This window comes from Rhipicephalus microplus, chromosome 1 (genome assembly GCF_043290135.1).
Source record: "Rhipicephalus microplus isolate Deutch F79 chromosome 1, USDA_Rmic, whole genome shotgun sequence".
NCBI classification, from domain to species: domain Eukaryota; kingdom Metazoa; phylum Arthropoda; class Arachnida; order Ixodida; family Ixodidae; genus Rhipicephalus; species Rhipicephalus microplus.
The window spans coordinates 301,212,605-301,229,059 of NC_134700.1; the positions used below are offsets into that span (position 1 = coordinate 301,212,605).

General features: G+C 45.2%; 1 protein-coding gene across 3 annotated transcripts in view; it reads left to right on the top strand.

Moving 5' to 3' along the window:
• The window catches only part of LOC119159463 (peptidyl-glycine alpha-amidating monooxygenase B), a 182,343-nt gene extending 179,318 nt beyond the window's left edge, over positions 1-3,025 (top strand). The window contains exons 22-23 of one of the 3 annotated variants that reach the window (XR_005108088.2): positions 1,299-1,415; positions 2,163-2,302. Coding sequence is in view for 2 of the 3 variants with exons in the window: in XM_037412226.2 (XP_037268123.1) it covers positions 2,163-2,323 (161 nt within the window). In the remaining variant the exon portion in view is untranslated. Of the gene's footprint in view, positions 1-1,248; positions 1,416-2,162 lie in introns of all 3 variants that reach the window. The other 2 variants (XM_075865543.1, XM_037412226.2) reach the window with 2 other exon arrangements.
• Positions 3,026-16,455: the final 13,430 nt, after the last annotated feature.

Consider the following 16,455-nt stretch of genomic DNA (forward strand, 5'->3'; position numbering starts at 1 on the left):
TGCAGCATTTTATAGTGACTCGAAGGTGAAAAAAAAAAAGAGGCTCTAGGTCATGCACTTGTGTGCTGTTGGTAGGTGCACAACTACGGCACTATAGTTTATCGATCATGCAGGGAGCTTTAGTTCTGTTTATCTGGTCGTGGTACCACTATATAGAAATAATACTATCACATCAACTGTGACACATAGTACTTAAACTGTACTTAAAACAGAGTTACTGTGCGCAACAGTGTGTTTCGATTTAAGAATGCTTTAAAGAGCCGAGACATTGAAAATTAATTCAAATGGCATGCCTTATGTCATATGATTTCACTGAAAATTTTATCTTTTCCTACAATGTTTTCATTATTTGTGTGGCATTGTTAGTGACTGACGGAAGGCAGTGGTCGTTTTTTGTCTAAAAACAAAAAAAACATGCTTGTCCCGTGAGCCAGGCTCTTGTTCTAGCACTGTCATGCACTTAATTCATCGATGAAAGCTTTCTGCTGAACTCTTATATAAGATTTTTTTATATTCTTACTGGTGCAAGAACATCTGTGTACACATGGTAAACGTAGTATTGTGTAAAGCGCCGTCAGCCACTAAGCTTTCTTGACTAGACTTATTGACTGTCTCACATTTCAAGGTGAACAGAATGAGTAGGAAAAAAAAAACATGCGTATAAGGTGCAAACGGTGGTACTGAACTAATCCCACAGATATGCAGGCTATTTACGATTTTTCTTTCTCTCTTTTTTGAGGTATTTGAGGTATGCAGATGACGATGTAAATAAGTAGTTCAGTCAAGCTACAGCAGTGCGTAGGAGGCGGAACACAAGCTAACCACCTACAGACAACACAGAAAAGGCGTAATTTAGTGCGAAAGCGTGAAGACAGTCACGTAGGGCGAGCATCTCTATGAAAGGCAGATTGCGCTTTACTCACGGGTAATGTTAATGTTGCATAGGCATCGTGCACTGATTGACTAGAGAAGATAGTAGATATTAATGCAGTAAACTGTAGTCAACGCATTTTATCCGCTTATAGTCAGCTCAGATTGCACGCAAGGAAGCGCTGCTGCGTGTATTTGTATGTGCGCCGCCGACCGCCTATCCACTTTTTCGCGGGAACGATGGTGCCACCTATAGTCTCATGTGCGTTGCTGGTTTGTATAACTTTGTATAACTTCTTTGTTCCGGTGCAAAGCAGGTGCATTGCTTTTTTAAACTGTGCTGTCGTTTACTTTGTTTTTGCTGTTTTGTTGTCACAGTGAACATGAAGATGTTGGGCATTGTCAAGCTGTTTTTCCCCCTGTCGCAGCCACTTACTGCACAACTGTATGTGGTAAATACACTCAACTCAACTCAAGTTGCTCTGCTCAATGAGGCCCAGCCGCAAAGGCCAGTGGGGCCCTGGACTTCACCCTAATTCTCTCTAGTACGATAAAGTTTCTACTACTACTACTCTTAAGTAAAGCCTTGCATTAGGCTCATTTTGCTATACCCTGAAAGCTGCCAAGAGGGACAGTGCTTTCAGAACCACCACTGCAGTCATTATTGGACTTGAGTGCATAATACGACCAGGTTCAAGTTATTCACATTTTGCTATACCCTGAAAGCTGCCAAGAGGGACACTGCTTTCAGAACCACCACTGCAGTCATTATTGGACTTGAGCGCATAATACGACCAGGTTCAAGTTATTCAGCAAAGAATAATTTTAGGATCGAAACAATGAAAATTTGGTCCCATAAAAATTTATGGGTACGTTCAAAGACTTCCAGTTCAGGTTATGTCAACTGGTCGCCAAAAAATTACGTTAACTGATATATAAAAAATGGAAGCTTGCTGTATTACATTCTGTAGATGTACAAAGCTGCTCATGGAGGAAAGTCAGACCATCTGCTTTATTTGGTTGTGCGTTGTTCTAAACGATACTTACAAACTTCTTAGCAGCTGACCTGTCTTTTGCTCTGGTGTCCTTGTGAGTGTTCACTATTAGTAATATGGAAACACAAAACTTGGGTCAATAATCATGCATTCTTGTCGAACCAGTGCTCCCATTGCCAGCTGACTCCTGCAAATGCATGCGTGTCTGGAGAGGCCGTAATTTTTGTTGTGCTGGACACCTCCTGAGTGAGGTGTGTGGCACATTGCTGAGTCTTCTCCTGTGGCTTGCATGTGCAGACAAAGGGTCCAGCAGCAAAGGCTGGTCCCAGGGAAAGCTGGACCTGGGTCAGCTTCTGCAGCCGCACCGGGGTTTCGACCGACTAGCTCTTGACGACACAGCGTCCGAGGGCAGCGATTCTGACGTTGAGGAGTACAATGCACCCGCACGCAAGGCCTGAGAAGTCACGTTTCCTTTTTTCTCCAACCCCTCCAGGATCACACCCCAGTGAACCTCTTACCTTCGGTGTTTTTCCAGCACACACCCGAAAATTGCTGTATGCATCACTCAAGGATTCCTGTTGTATAGTGATCTAGAGCTCTCCAGTTGGGTGAAATGAACACTAGTAGGAAGTGGAGAAACAATTTCACAAAGTTCGTTTGGAAGTTTACCTGAATTCTTTGCATCATTGGAGCTTGAACAAAAGCAATGTGTGAAACATTCAGACTTGTTCTTTAAAGCAACACTGTCTATTCACCAGAGCCCAAGCAGCATCGGCATATGGGTTTCCTTCGTTTGACCCACAAGGAGACCTCTAGATATCTGTGATCACAATCTTTCATGCCACGCAGCTAAACTGAGCCAATTTCGGCTCGATTTCTTGGCAACCTGTAGGACAGCCTAACCTCTGTCAGCCTTTTTTTATTTTTATTGTTGTTGTTATATCATGTCAAAAACGATGTTACCTCCTGATGCTTGAGAAACGAACTGTGTGTTCGCTCCTGTTCATTTTCAACTCTGGTCACATTTCTAGTGGATGAACAACGTAAAAAATATCCCACTTTTTTCGTATCCCTTCACATGTGGCGGTATGTCACACAAATGTATTTGCATTGCCCCTCGTTATATGCTGACAAAAAATGCTCTGTAGGAGGACCGGAAATGTGTGTCATTCTGGCTGCGGTCACCATCAAAGACAGAAAAACTCATGTGTGGCAACTGTTGCAACAAATAATGCATGTTGCATTCAAGCAGGGTCCACTGATGGTGTTGCACATTCAGATAGTTCAGCCCTTGAAGTTGATACTTTCGTGGGAGTATCTGGACAACAGTAGTAATGTCTTGAGATATTTTGCAGAGAAACTATCAAACTTCCCATGAAATGGTCACAAAAATATAGAACCATAGACTGCTTTTTGTGTGGGTTTCAGCAGCTTTGTACGGTTCATTTTATGACTGAGGGTTGCAACTTTTTATGATAGATGATATGATGCGCTATGATAGTGGGGAAATTAATTATTTTTTCTTTTCATAGAATTCACTGGGATTGAAATTGAGTTTTCCACAAGCTGGTTTGTGTAGTGTAGCAGTTAAGTAATTTATAAGTATTCATTTTACAAACAACATGTGTGTACGTAACGTGTGTAAGCGATGGCTGCCTGTAAGCTTTTTACAAAACTTGCCACTAGAGGGAACTGTGTCCATCAAAGCCGCAAGCATGGTGGTTCAGCCGTCATTGTAACTACAGCCGTTACACAAAATTGATAAAAATTAATTCCTTTGCAATTGGATAGCTTTGCAATTTCACAAAATTATCATTTCTAACAAAATGTGCTACTGTAATTATACAAGTTCACCATGTCTTACTCACTTCCACAGTGTGAACAAAAAAATGTAATTGCTTTAAAATTTAGACCAATAAAGGCAGGTAGAGCTTAGTGAAAATAAGTCACAACACCTTAAGCAAGTAGCACAAAGTTCATATTATATGCAGGAACTGCCATTTTCATGGCACATACCTTTATTATAATTTTAAAGGAGCACCGACACCAAATATAAAAATCAAGATGTGTCCTTTATTCAATTGCTCGGTGCACGTAGGTCCCCTTGGCCACATTTGAATTGCCTCCACCGCGTGAAAGTTATTTTCTTTTGACGGCTAACAGCCTACGAGAGCTTAATGGAAAATAGACTGCCTCTGCGCCATCGACACTAGTGCTACGTGTTCGGAGTGATACATTCCACTCATACCATCCTGAGTGACTCTGGGCTAGTTGCGGTGACCTCTACGATCTGAGTGTTTTTACCCTGGCGCCTGAAAATGCGCTCACTCGTCATGTCTGCTCTTCGTCGCACGGCATTGGATGATTTCATGAAATCGATAAGATACGAACCGCCCATAATATATCGGCAAAAGAAAAGAGCCTGATTCAACATATGCTTGTCAGTCAGGGCATGGGGGAGCTGTTATGAGTTGTATTTGTGTAGTTTGAAGGGTGGAAAAAGCACAATGAGGATGTAATTTCATTACACGAATGTTGCACGCCAATATGACCACTAGCTATAGAAGTGGAGTAGTGTATAGCAGATATCATCGCTAACAAATAACTTGTGGGTGTCGGTAATAGGGAATTATAGTTCATTCGTAGACTTTTTTGCATCCACGTAATACTGGGCTACTGCCACCGCCACCGTGAGAGGACGGATAAGGGGGGCCATCTGGAGGCGCAAAGAAAAACCTGGCAGTGGGGAACATGTTCCTTTTCTCCGCTGGTGCACTTACGTTTTATCATTATTTCATTGACCTCTTTGAGTATACCTGAATTATGTGCTTGCTAAACACACCAATATAGCTCATTTTTACGCACGAGCGAGCGTGGCTGAAGCATGCATCTTTGGGCACCTCCTCATTGTTGCTTGGTATGGCGTCTATTTTGGAATCGCTGTTCCGCAAAGGGTGGTTCAAAGCGAAAATGACTCATGACATCGCGAATTGCGGCGATTACAAGCTCCAGACTGTCATATTCGAGGCTAGTCGACATTTTGTATGGCAACGACGGCAACGCAGGCGACAAGGCATGAATGAATGTGTGGACTTAGCAGACGAAATGTTTGCGGAGCAGCATGGCCTGACGTCACTTTCTTCTGTGGAGAAGTGGTCTGCTGTAAAGTGGTCTGGAGGTCACCGCAAGTTAGCGCCACTGGTAGCGCTTCGAGCTCTAAACATCGTGGGATTTCCAGTCATTTTGAATCATGCTAGATATCAGTGATAAAAATCAATAAAAGTGATAGCTATTCATCTCTAAGTTGAGTATGTGTCGCAAATCGCTACCAGGGGGTCCATTGCTACTCATTGATGCAAAAATCTTGACATGAGTAAGTTTGATGTCAGTGCTCTTTTAAACAGGAATGTCTGAAAGCAGCATGCTGAAACAGCCTGTATGTTAGCTGGCCTCAAATCGATGTTCAGATTCTTTCTGTCCGTGTCGGACAGTAGCCAGCCTTCGTCTTACATGGGCCACTGCAATAGGCCTCAATGGGACATTGCAAAAGCTTACATGCAGAGTCACAATTTTTAAGAACATTTTTTTCTTTGTTGACCAGTCCCTTGGTACACACTGTGGACATTGTGGTTGTGGACCTGCGTCATTGCTTGCTCCATAGTTTGTGGCACTTCATCAATCTCCCAGTGTCAGCAGCCTGACTGAGGACCTGAAATGGTGGTTTGGAGCAAGCTTTGAAGTTGTCAGAAATAAATTATGGCCAACTGCCTGAAACTGCGTCTCTCCAGCTTTGTGACTGCTGCGCTGTTCGCTTGAGCATAGCGGCCGTACAAGGCAAAACAGCACAGTCGTGAAGTCTGTGTTATCTCTTTAAATCTGAATGAAAGGTAAACTACCATAATTTGTGCCTTAAGGGCATAATTCCTGAATGCCTCCTTGCACTTACGGGCGTGAAAGCACAACGATGAGGGCAAAGCCAGAGCAAACAAACATTGGGGCACACCAATGTGGCCCTGCTGTGAATATATTGACAAACACTCTTGCTCTCTCTGCATCACAGTGATAAGCAGAGAACAAAGTGACCTTAGAGGGTTGCTGTCACAATATGTTCTTGTTATTGTAAAGATGTGTTTTTGTTTCATGGACACCTTCATTGCATTCATTGATGGAACCCCCATTGGCTTGTTGCAATGGCAATATAGATAAGCATTAAATTCGCGTGATCTGTGATGCATAACAGCGCCTAAAAACAATATATGCAGAGTTCTTTCACAGTGGTCATGTGCAAAGATGCAGCTGGAACAATGTCTTGCAAGACATTAATCAAGTCATTGCAGTTGCTGCCACTTTTTTTTTACTTTGCATTACAGCACAGTTCTAAAATGTAATTGCAGAGGCTGCATGACACAACAGCGACCCATAAGATGACAAGCAGTGTGCTGCAATGGGTAACTGACCATCGAAAGATGTCATGCTAGTGTTGCGTAGCGCTAATGGTGGCCAACCGGCTAGAAAAAAAGATGATGAGCGGGGCGGGCTCGTGAGGTAAAGCACCTAGAAAGCACCTAGAACATTTGTTTGCTTGTGGCTGGCTGGACGCCACGGCCACCGCTTTTCTTCGGCAGCTCACTTTCTCCTGTATGTCTTGACCCGTCTGCTCATTTAACCTGCGAGGATGGCACGACTGCGGCTGATACCGTCCGATAGCCTATAAATAGGTGACCACAGACACACGGACAAGAGACCGATGCTTCACAACTGCCACCGAGCTCGGCGACTACTTTCCAGCCAGCGCAAGCTTAGCAGCCCCATTTCGTCCTGCCACTGCCACCATTTCGGACCTCTCTCCTAGAGTCATGGTTCGAGGAGTTTGCGGCAGGCTTGGATCGCAACGACATCTGAATCCAAGAGTTCATGTACGAGGTATTGGAGTATCATGTTCCACATGACCTCAAACGCTACCTCACATACTTCTCCTGGAGCCCTCACCCTTACTATGATCTGCGAGATGCTGTGCTCAAGTTTTACGGCATCAAACGGGATACTTCTCCCAAAAATGACACAACTGCACCTGGCTCATTATCTTCCAGGACGCCTCCCGCCCCGCAGCCAGTGCAGACCATTCCACTGCAGACAACTGACCACACAAGCGACGGAGGTCACCCTCCCAGGTTCGTCGACTCGTCCATGGAGAGACCCTCACACCCAGAATACACGGCTTCTGCCTTCGATGTTCCGGTTCTGACACCAGAGCCATTGTCATCTCTCTTCTTCGCAGATTCAGCGCCGGCCACTGCCCTGTGCGGCGTCGGATTCGCTGCACAGACCTGGTCGGCTGCACTGTCTGCACCGGGTGATTCGACGACCTCAGCCGGGCCAGCAGACCTGCCTGATGACTCCACACCTGTCCCGGCACCTCTGGAGATCCGCGATTTCCAGATTTCCCCTGCGTTGCAGCCCGTGGTAACCTCTGGCCTACAGCTCTCCATTTATCGCGACCTAATTTCTCCGGCAACGTCTCCTTCTACCTCTAGTGTGGCCGATAGCGCAGCGAGTCCCACACCCGAGGGCGCACCTGACGAGGTTCAGGACGTTCGTGATGCATTCAACCAGTCAGCCACGAGGAGCGCCCTTCGTCCGGCCTCTAGCGCAGCGATAGCGATTCTCACGCCCGGTCACTGACCCGACGAGGTTCTTCAAGACGTTCCTGCTGCCAACGACCAGTCTACCATCAGGTGCGTTTTTTTTTTTTTTCTAATTCCTCGGCCGATGGTCGTGCAGGCACGCTCGGCCCCCGCACGTCTTCTCCATCGGCCACATTCCACGACCCATCCGACATAACCCGGGACATCGTCATGCCCGCTATTTGCTTCCCCCCCCCCCCCCCCGATCGCGAAAGCTTCGCTGTCGACGATGTCCGAAAGCAACTTTCTATCTACGTCAACATTCTGTGCATCGTGCCAGCTGCTGCTATCATCGCCTTCGAATTATCCTGCAGCAGAAACTCATGCCTCTCGTCAGACACGGCCGAATATGCGAGATGTTGCAACCATGACTGACGCGCATGCGTACAACGTGCCTGACCTGCCTATGGCAGAGCACACCACTCATTTCACGCCTGCCACAGAAGCAGCCATCGGCCACGTTGACCTGCGCATGAGCCCTCGTGTGGCAACTACCGAAGGGGCTCCTACGAGTCCAGGGGTGCCGACTGACCCTCCTCCAGAATGCGCGCTTTCTATGTTTCATGACAAGCCTCCTGCAGAGTTCTCGACGAAGGATGCAAATCAGCAAATGTATAACTCGAATATAGACATTCCGTTTCACACGTCGTAAGCCTCGTCCACCTTAAAGTAACTGTATATGGTCCCTACGGGACCAGAGTAGCGCAAATGTTTCCCAAGGCCGCCGGCGCCGCCAGAAATCATGCATTGCGGAGAAGCTGACGCTCAGGCCAATTTTGTGGGTTCCGACCTTGCCGCGGCATTGATGTGAATCAACGCCAAAACTTTGCGCTGAACTCTAAACTAATAGGGAGCTTTAGAATGATGTTTGCAGGTGTTGCAGGCGTTGCTTCAGTTGCAGGTGCCATGTGAGCTTTAGAATAGTATTTGCTCACCCTAGGGAAATGTCCAGGGACTTTCGCCCCTACCGCAAAGCCAAATGCACGGAAGCTACAGACAGCACTTCGCGGGGCCGCGATCGCCGCTTGCTATGTCAGATTTCCTGCGGGCAGGTCACGAACGCGAACGTCGGTTCGCGTTACGACGCATGCGCTGTGGCAGTGACTGCACCGCAAGGGCTCGAGGTGCGCTATTCTAAATCTTCCTAATTTTATGTAGGCTGCATATTGGGTAAGAATTTGCGCTTACATGTGAAACAAATCATTTTAAAAGAGGGAAGTAACAAGCATGCATCATACAAGCATGCGTCATACGCAGTTTAAAAGCCTAAGGCATAACTCTTCATTGAGTTATATTCACCGAGAATAATCGGGTAGTTTCATGTACCATCAAAGTCCACGAATGTTGCATTTCACCAACATAACGTGAAATGGAATGTTCCCGCTTGGTATCCGGTCAAAAATTTGAAAATTTGCGAAATGTGAATGTTGCAAAACAAAAGAAGCTGACAATGTTTGCTCTGCGCTTTTCGCCACACGCTGAGCAAGAACGTTGCATTTTTTTTTACCATGCTATTTAATCGGCTCTTACTATGCACTTTGTTGGCAATTAGGCAGAAAAGCGGCTTTCAGGCACTGTACTAGTGCGTGAAGGATGAAGCCAAGTATGTCAATAAGCAACACGACAAAAAAAAAAAAAAACTGCAGGGGTGTCGCTTGCAGAAACAGAGGGTGATTTCGCCGCATAGCCAGTTCCTAGCCCGGCAAGATGGCGGACCTATGCGCTACTCTGGTCCCGTAGGGGCCATATACAGTTACACTAGTCAGTGCCTCCTCTATTTTTTTCAGTGCCCGGGCGAATACTCTCTTCAGGCCGTTGAGCGCGCGCTCCGCCTCCGCTCGTCGCCACTGCCACATGGTGGCGCAGCGCGAGTAGACTTCCGGATGCTGGCACTGAACGGCCGCGCATATTAGGATGCTCGCGAATTCGTATTTTTATGCAAGTAAATTTGCAGTCGTACTTCTTGACGACTTTCACGAATGCAGGGAGGATGAAAAGTAACACGAACATAGCGGCACGCTGCTATCCCGGCCTTTGTCAGGCCGTGCTACCGGGTTGATATATGCGTTCGAGCTTTATAGCATTCGCGTTTTATTTTCTCTTTCAAGCTATTGCTACTTCATTATTTTCTTGCATCAGTATATAATACTGCTGTGTACCACTCTGCATATCTGACGAAAAAAAAAATGAGATTGTCTCCTTTTGTTTCTCATTAATGACAACAAAAGAAACTTGCCGATTTCCTTATGAATTCGCCTGAGATGATTGAAAGACAAAAACTAACCTCGTTTTCTTCCGATTAAATGCACTGAATGTTTCCTACTTCCCTCCGGGATATTTCTGCACCCAACATGATTTTCTTACTGCCTCAAAGATCGAAGACAAAGCTAGCTTTCTGCCCCTCAGCGACTATGCACTCTCATCACGATCGGCCCATTTCAGCCAAGCAAAGATGTTGTATGACTCCATCAAGTTATGTGCCGTTTCGATACGTCACCAACATTTATGATATGTGACGACGTTTTCTCGTAATGATGATTTATTGCATCACTCGTGTTCACGCCGCCGACGCGAGAAGACGCCGGGCGCCGCCGGCGATCAATTTTCGTTTTTGATGAGGCATTTAAAGCTATTGCCTTAATGCACTCCATGGCTCTGACTTCGTGACATTTCAGCTTCTGCTGGTGTTTGGGGGAGCGTGGCAGCAGTAATCAGGCAGCACAATTGGTTTCCTAATAAATTTTGGTACTACACTCTAATATGTAGCCGTGATTTACAACCCGAGTATTTTATAGATTATAAGTAGCGGTGGCTAAAGACTACCCGCCACGTTTGGCAACATGGCAATTGGTATCACTCTACGGGAGTGCGCTGCATCCGACCAGTCAACAAATTAATAACGCTGTCTCAATAAAGTATCATTAATAACGCTGTCTCACGATCACTGCCGTGTGCATTGCTAACATTACGCCCTGAAGCTGAATGGGAGTCCATAGACAACACACAGCCATTCGGCCTCTACACTGCTCGCTACCGCATTAAGAGACCAAAGAAAAGAAGAAAGGAACAAAGCTGAGCATTAAGGCTACGACAATCCATCCACGATTACGCAGACGAGCTCAAGAAACTGACCACAGGCCATATTTTTTATTTCTTTCACCTTGGCTCAAGTGGAGAGTCTGCATTAGACTTCAGACTTTACCAGCGCCTGCTCAAAACATAGGTGATTATCACAAAAATCACGCTTCATATGGAGCTGTTCCGGTTTATTTCACGATTATTTCATTGTTTAAGCTCTCAAATGGTGAAATCACCTGCCGTAGTTTCTCATTTTCTGACACTTGCGTTTTCTCATTGGCAACACATGTAATGCTTTACGAAGAGAACGGATGCATGATGACCTGTACCCCTGGAAGCAGTCTAGTGGCACTTCGTGCTATTTAGTGCATGAACTTTAGGTTTGCCATAATATTCTACGCCACTAGAGAGTAGCAAACATCTGGGAACATTATATAACCAAGCTTTTAATATTAGCTTCTCGCAAAGGCTTCTCTCAAAAGTCGACTTACAGTTAGTCAAATGAACAACTCTCAGACAAGAGAAAACCGCGGTGACAAAACGATCTCCCACGGATTACTGGTATGAGTTATCTGGAATTGGCCTAGCAGACGACGCGTGAGCGCCTCGATCAAGTAGTCGCAAATGACACATGCCTTTGAAATGAGCTGAGTGTCCAGAACGATAAGTGCTTCACGATTCTCGCTTACAAGTTTCCATTACGCCTTAAACAATGCGAATACTGCTGAAAACTGAGCTGTGTAGCTGCTTCTAATGCAGCCGCAGCATTCGTTTGCGCAAGAGACGATGCGGCGGCATCTCTACTCTTTATTCTTTATTCGAAGTATACCTGCAGCGCCCGAAGGCGTTATAGCAGGGGGGTTACAGATTCGAAAGAAACAAATTTTCATTTACAGCAGACACTTGTACACTTGTGAGCCCATTCCACTCATGTATTGTTCTGACAAAAAAAGAATTTGCAAAAATTCCAGTCCTGGGGCGGTATTCCCTCTGTTTAAAAGGATAATCAATTCGATTAGACAACTAATACGGTGCCTGTAAATACATATCCTTATTGATTCCAGTTTTATTATTAAATATTAGATATAAAAGTTTTAATCGCAATTTTCTTCTACGCGATGAAAGCAGCTCCCAATTCAATTCTTGTTTCATAGCAGTAGAGCTTTCCCGCCATAGATACCGTCCCAGGAAGAACCTTGCCGCCCTGTTCTGTATTTTTTCTATCTTATCACTAAGATATACCTGCGCCGGATCCCACACAGCGCAGGCGTACTCTAAGGCTGGTCGTACACACGTCAAATACGCACATTCTTTAAGTCGCTGATGCGAACATCGTAAGTTACTCTGAATAAAATTTAACACCCTCGCAGCTTTTGCGACAACATAATCAACATGTATATTCCATGAACAGTCAGAAGAAAAGAACACACCCAGGTATTTGTAAGTTGTCTTCGTGGTAACTGGCACTCCATTTATACAATATCTAAATTCGATCTTCTTTGAAAAACAAAGGTTAATGCACTTATTAAAATTTAAAGACATTTTCCACGTTAAACACCCGTCATGAATACGCACCAAATCATTTTGAAGTTGGGAGGAATCCTGCTCACTCTTAATTTTCCGGTAGACTATGCAGTCATCGGCAAAAAGCCGGATAGACGATGAGATACCAATGGAAATATCATTGATATAAATTAAAAACAACAAAGGACCCAAAACGGAGCCCTGTGGCACACCTGATGTCACGTCAACATAACTGGATGCTTTTCCATTCAGAACAACAAATTGGCGACGATGCTTTAAATAATTTTCTATCCAGATTATCACATTTAGGTCTAAATTAAATAACTTGAGTTTTTGCAAAAGGAGTGCATGCGAAACCGAATCAAAAGCTTTTTGGAAATCGAGAAAAATACAGTCATTTTGCCCATTTTCGTCAATACTAGAGGATAAATCAAGATAAATTCAACCAGCTGCGTGGTACAAGATAGTCCTTTACGGAATCCATGCCGATTTTCTATTAACAATTTGTGGTGCATTATATGTCGCATTATTTCCTTGTACAAGATGTGCTCAAGTACTTTGCAGGCAATTGATGTTAATGAAATTGGTCTATAGTTGACAGCTTCCTTTTTGGGTCCACCTTTGTGGATCGGCACAACAAGGGCCATCTTCAAGTCATCTGGTAAGACACCAGTAGATAAAGACTTCGAGCAAATTAAATGAAGATACATGGAAACAGGAGAAGCACAATGTTTGTAAACACGCAGAGGAATGCCGTCAGGACCATTCGCTTTTGTTTCATCGAGATTACTGAGAAAGGCTTGAATGCCGTCCATGCTAAGCTCAATAGGCTGCATTAAGGGTACGGGATATACACATGGGATATCACAGTATTCATCAGTCTTTGGCGAAAATACAGAGCGAAAATATTCATTAAGGCAGTTCGCCTTGTCTATATCTTCCGAGAACACTTGATTATTATATTAGATTTCGTTAATACCGGTAGCATCCGACCCGCAACGTTTTAAGTACCGCCAGAACATTTTGGGATTTGTTTTCATTTCTTCGTTCAGCCTATTTAAGTACTAGCCCGCCTTCGCGTTTTTTGCCATAACTTTGTATTCAGGCGTTAGGGCGCTTAACCTGTCGAAGTGTTTTTTTGCCTTCATTCTTTTGAAGCTACAGTATACTCGCTGCCTGTTTTTAATTATTTTTAATAACTGTGAAGTAACCCAAGGCTTCTTGCGGCTATTCATTCCACGAGAATGCACACTTGGTATGTAAATATCTATGAGTTCCATTACTTTACTTTTAAAAGCACACCACAATTCTTGTGTGGTAGAATATTCGGCAAGGCATTCGAAAACAGGCACATGATTTGAAAGCGCATGTGACATCGCTGAGTAGTCACCTTTACCAAAAAGAAATACCTTCCTTGTAGGTTGCTTCTTTGGCTTGTTCTTTTGAAACCTAATACCCGCGACGACCGCGGTGTGATCACTTATACTCAGAACGTTATCCACAGAAGTTACAATAGAGGGGACATTACAAAACATCAAGTCTAAAATGTTGCCATTTCGGGTTGGCTGATGCACATACTGATAGAGCCCAAAAACATTAAGGATTTTCTTCATCCCGCTGTTAACATGGCTGCCAGTTTTGCACGTGCATGTGCTGTCATCCCAAAGCAGATCTGGCAAATTAAAGTCTCCAGCAAGAAGAAAGATTTCACCAGAAATATCGAAAATAGTTTCATGTAAAAGTTGTAATGAACTAATGTCGGAGGCAGGTGGTCGATAAAACGCCCCGACGGCAAAAGAAGAATTATCTTCTAATCTGACGGAGCACCAAACTGATTCCAATTTCTCATGGCCAATATCAAGCGCTGATGAATGCAGTGAGCACTGAACGAGTACAAAGACTCCCCCGCCTAAGCTAGGCCTGTCCTTCCGATAAGCTTTAAAATCATCTGGGAAGACTTCACTATCACAAATAGATGGGTTCAACCAAGACTCTGTGCCAAATACTGTGTCAGCTTTGAAAGAATGGATTAATCCGGCAAATTCTTCGATATTATTTACAAGGCTCCTACAATTGATTACAATTGCGACAAGGTCGCGACGGGCACCGCTTTTGACAACAACTTGTAATTGTTTGCACACTTTCAAAACTTCTTCTTTTTCCTTATCGGTCCGTTTTGCTTTCGCGAATTCCCACAATCGCTTACGTATGTCCCGGGTCTCGGGAGAATAGTCTTGATCGACGCTGTAAGGCGAGCCCTTAAACCTTTTTGCCTTAGTTAGTACACTTTGTTTTTCTTTGTATGAAGAGAAATGGACAACAATAGGTCTTTTCCCACTTTCAGTATACCGACCCACGCGGTGGGCCTTCTGTATGGCGTGCAAATCGATCTGAAGTTCTTTTTTACAAATACTTGTGATCAAGTTTTCCGATTGGTCCCAAGTCTCGGCTCAGTAGTTGTCATCCACACCGTAAAACACAAGATTTTGCTGTCGGCTGCGATTTTCTAATCTGTTATTTCTACTTTGCAAGTCTTTAACACGCTGTGTCAAACTAGTGATCGCATTCGCCTGCTCTGATGCTGATTTGTTTAGTCCTTCAATCTCTTGTGTAGTTTTGCCTAGCTTTTCATTGATTTCCTTAATCATTACTTCATGCTTCGAACAGCTCGCATCGATAGATTTCAGCTTGTTAATTATTTCTGCTTGGCCATCTTGGAGGCTTTTCAGTAAGGCCAATTCGTTTTTTTGTGAGAGGGCCTGGATTAAGTTCCACATCCCCAGAAACCAGCAGAAGCAAAAATAGGCAAAGAACTCTATTAGCAAAAAGGCGGAACCGTTTGCGGGAGCATTTCCGACAGACATGCTTGTAACAATGCTGGGCAACACAAAACTTAGTGGGAGGAGCCGGCAGAGCACATAACAGCCCAGAACAAGTAACAGTACTAAAGTGACCAACCTGCATGAACAAAAGTGACGTGAGCTGCATGTCGGCAAGAGTGCTGGCTCCGAATCCCACGAAGCCAAAGTGCTGCGCGCTTAAGTAGTCCCCGGTGTGGTCACGTGGTCCTTGCGGCCCCAAGATTGATGGCTGGTCCTCAACTGTTATCTTTTCGGCTGAAAGCTTCACAGGCTTGATATCGTTGAAGGCAACAACGAGGCTCATGCTGGTGGCCGTAGTCGAGCGAAATGCAAGCGGCGTTAGCGAACATGGTCAGCACCGAAAATCTACGCTCCCTTCCACTGCGCCGGAGCATACTTCTATTCCAAGAGCGGCCAAAACCTGCATGAACAAAAGTGACGTGAGCTGCATGTCAGCAAGAGTGCCGGCTCCGAATCCCAGTTGCGGCGTCTGGCGGCGAAACGTTGCACTAGCACCGACGGTAGCTTCGTATTGAAATCCACTCCTTCGCCCGGGCATTGAAAAAATAGAGGAGACGCTGCTCTAGTCCACCTCGGCCCGACGCGCTGACCGATCACGTGCCGTACCCACCACTACAGGTATTGTGTGTAGCATGGTCATTCGATCACTGTGTTTCCATGCCAGTCAACTCGTACACTCAATAAAACGCACAAGCTGTCATTGCACCGCCACCGGCTTCAATTCAAGTTTCACCGACCCGCTGCCATCGTTAGCGACCAAACTGGCAATTTTACGGGCACCTTTCACTGCCACGTCCGTTCGCGTTACCTGATGCGCTCACGAACGCACCCACCAAGCCATCGTGGGACCTGCCTGTCTCTAACAACGCCCCAGTGCCTTCTTTCTCAGCCACTACGTTTTTCCCTGTGCCGCCCACCAGAACTGTCAGACTCCTCTGTATGCCTTCCACCCTGACGACATTTGGAGTTCCAAGTGGATGCTCCATGAACTGCCGCACATGTATATAATGTTTATAAGTTTTTCTTACCTCTTTTAGATTCATAATTTTCATTGCCTAACATGCTAGGCGGGGAGCCCTTGTAGCGTAGCGCAAGCGGCCAGCCGGCTAGAGAAAAAGATGGCGAGCGCAAGTGGCTCGTGATGTGAGGCACCTAGAACGTTCGTGTGCTTGTGGCTGGCTGAACGCCACGGCTGCCGCTCTACTTCGGCAGCTTGCTTCCTCCTGTACGACTCGTCTCGTCTGCTCATTTAACTTGCAACGACGGCACGTCTACATCAGATTCCATCCCGTCACTACACTAGCTACCTTGACCATTGTAATTAGTAACCATAGCCATGTTATCCATCTTCACTGCACAGGTTACACATCAGCAAGGCAAAAAACTCCACTGCTGTTTGCTGAAGCATGGTTTGAATTTTTG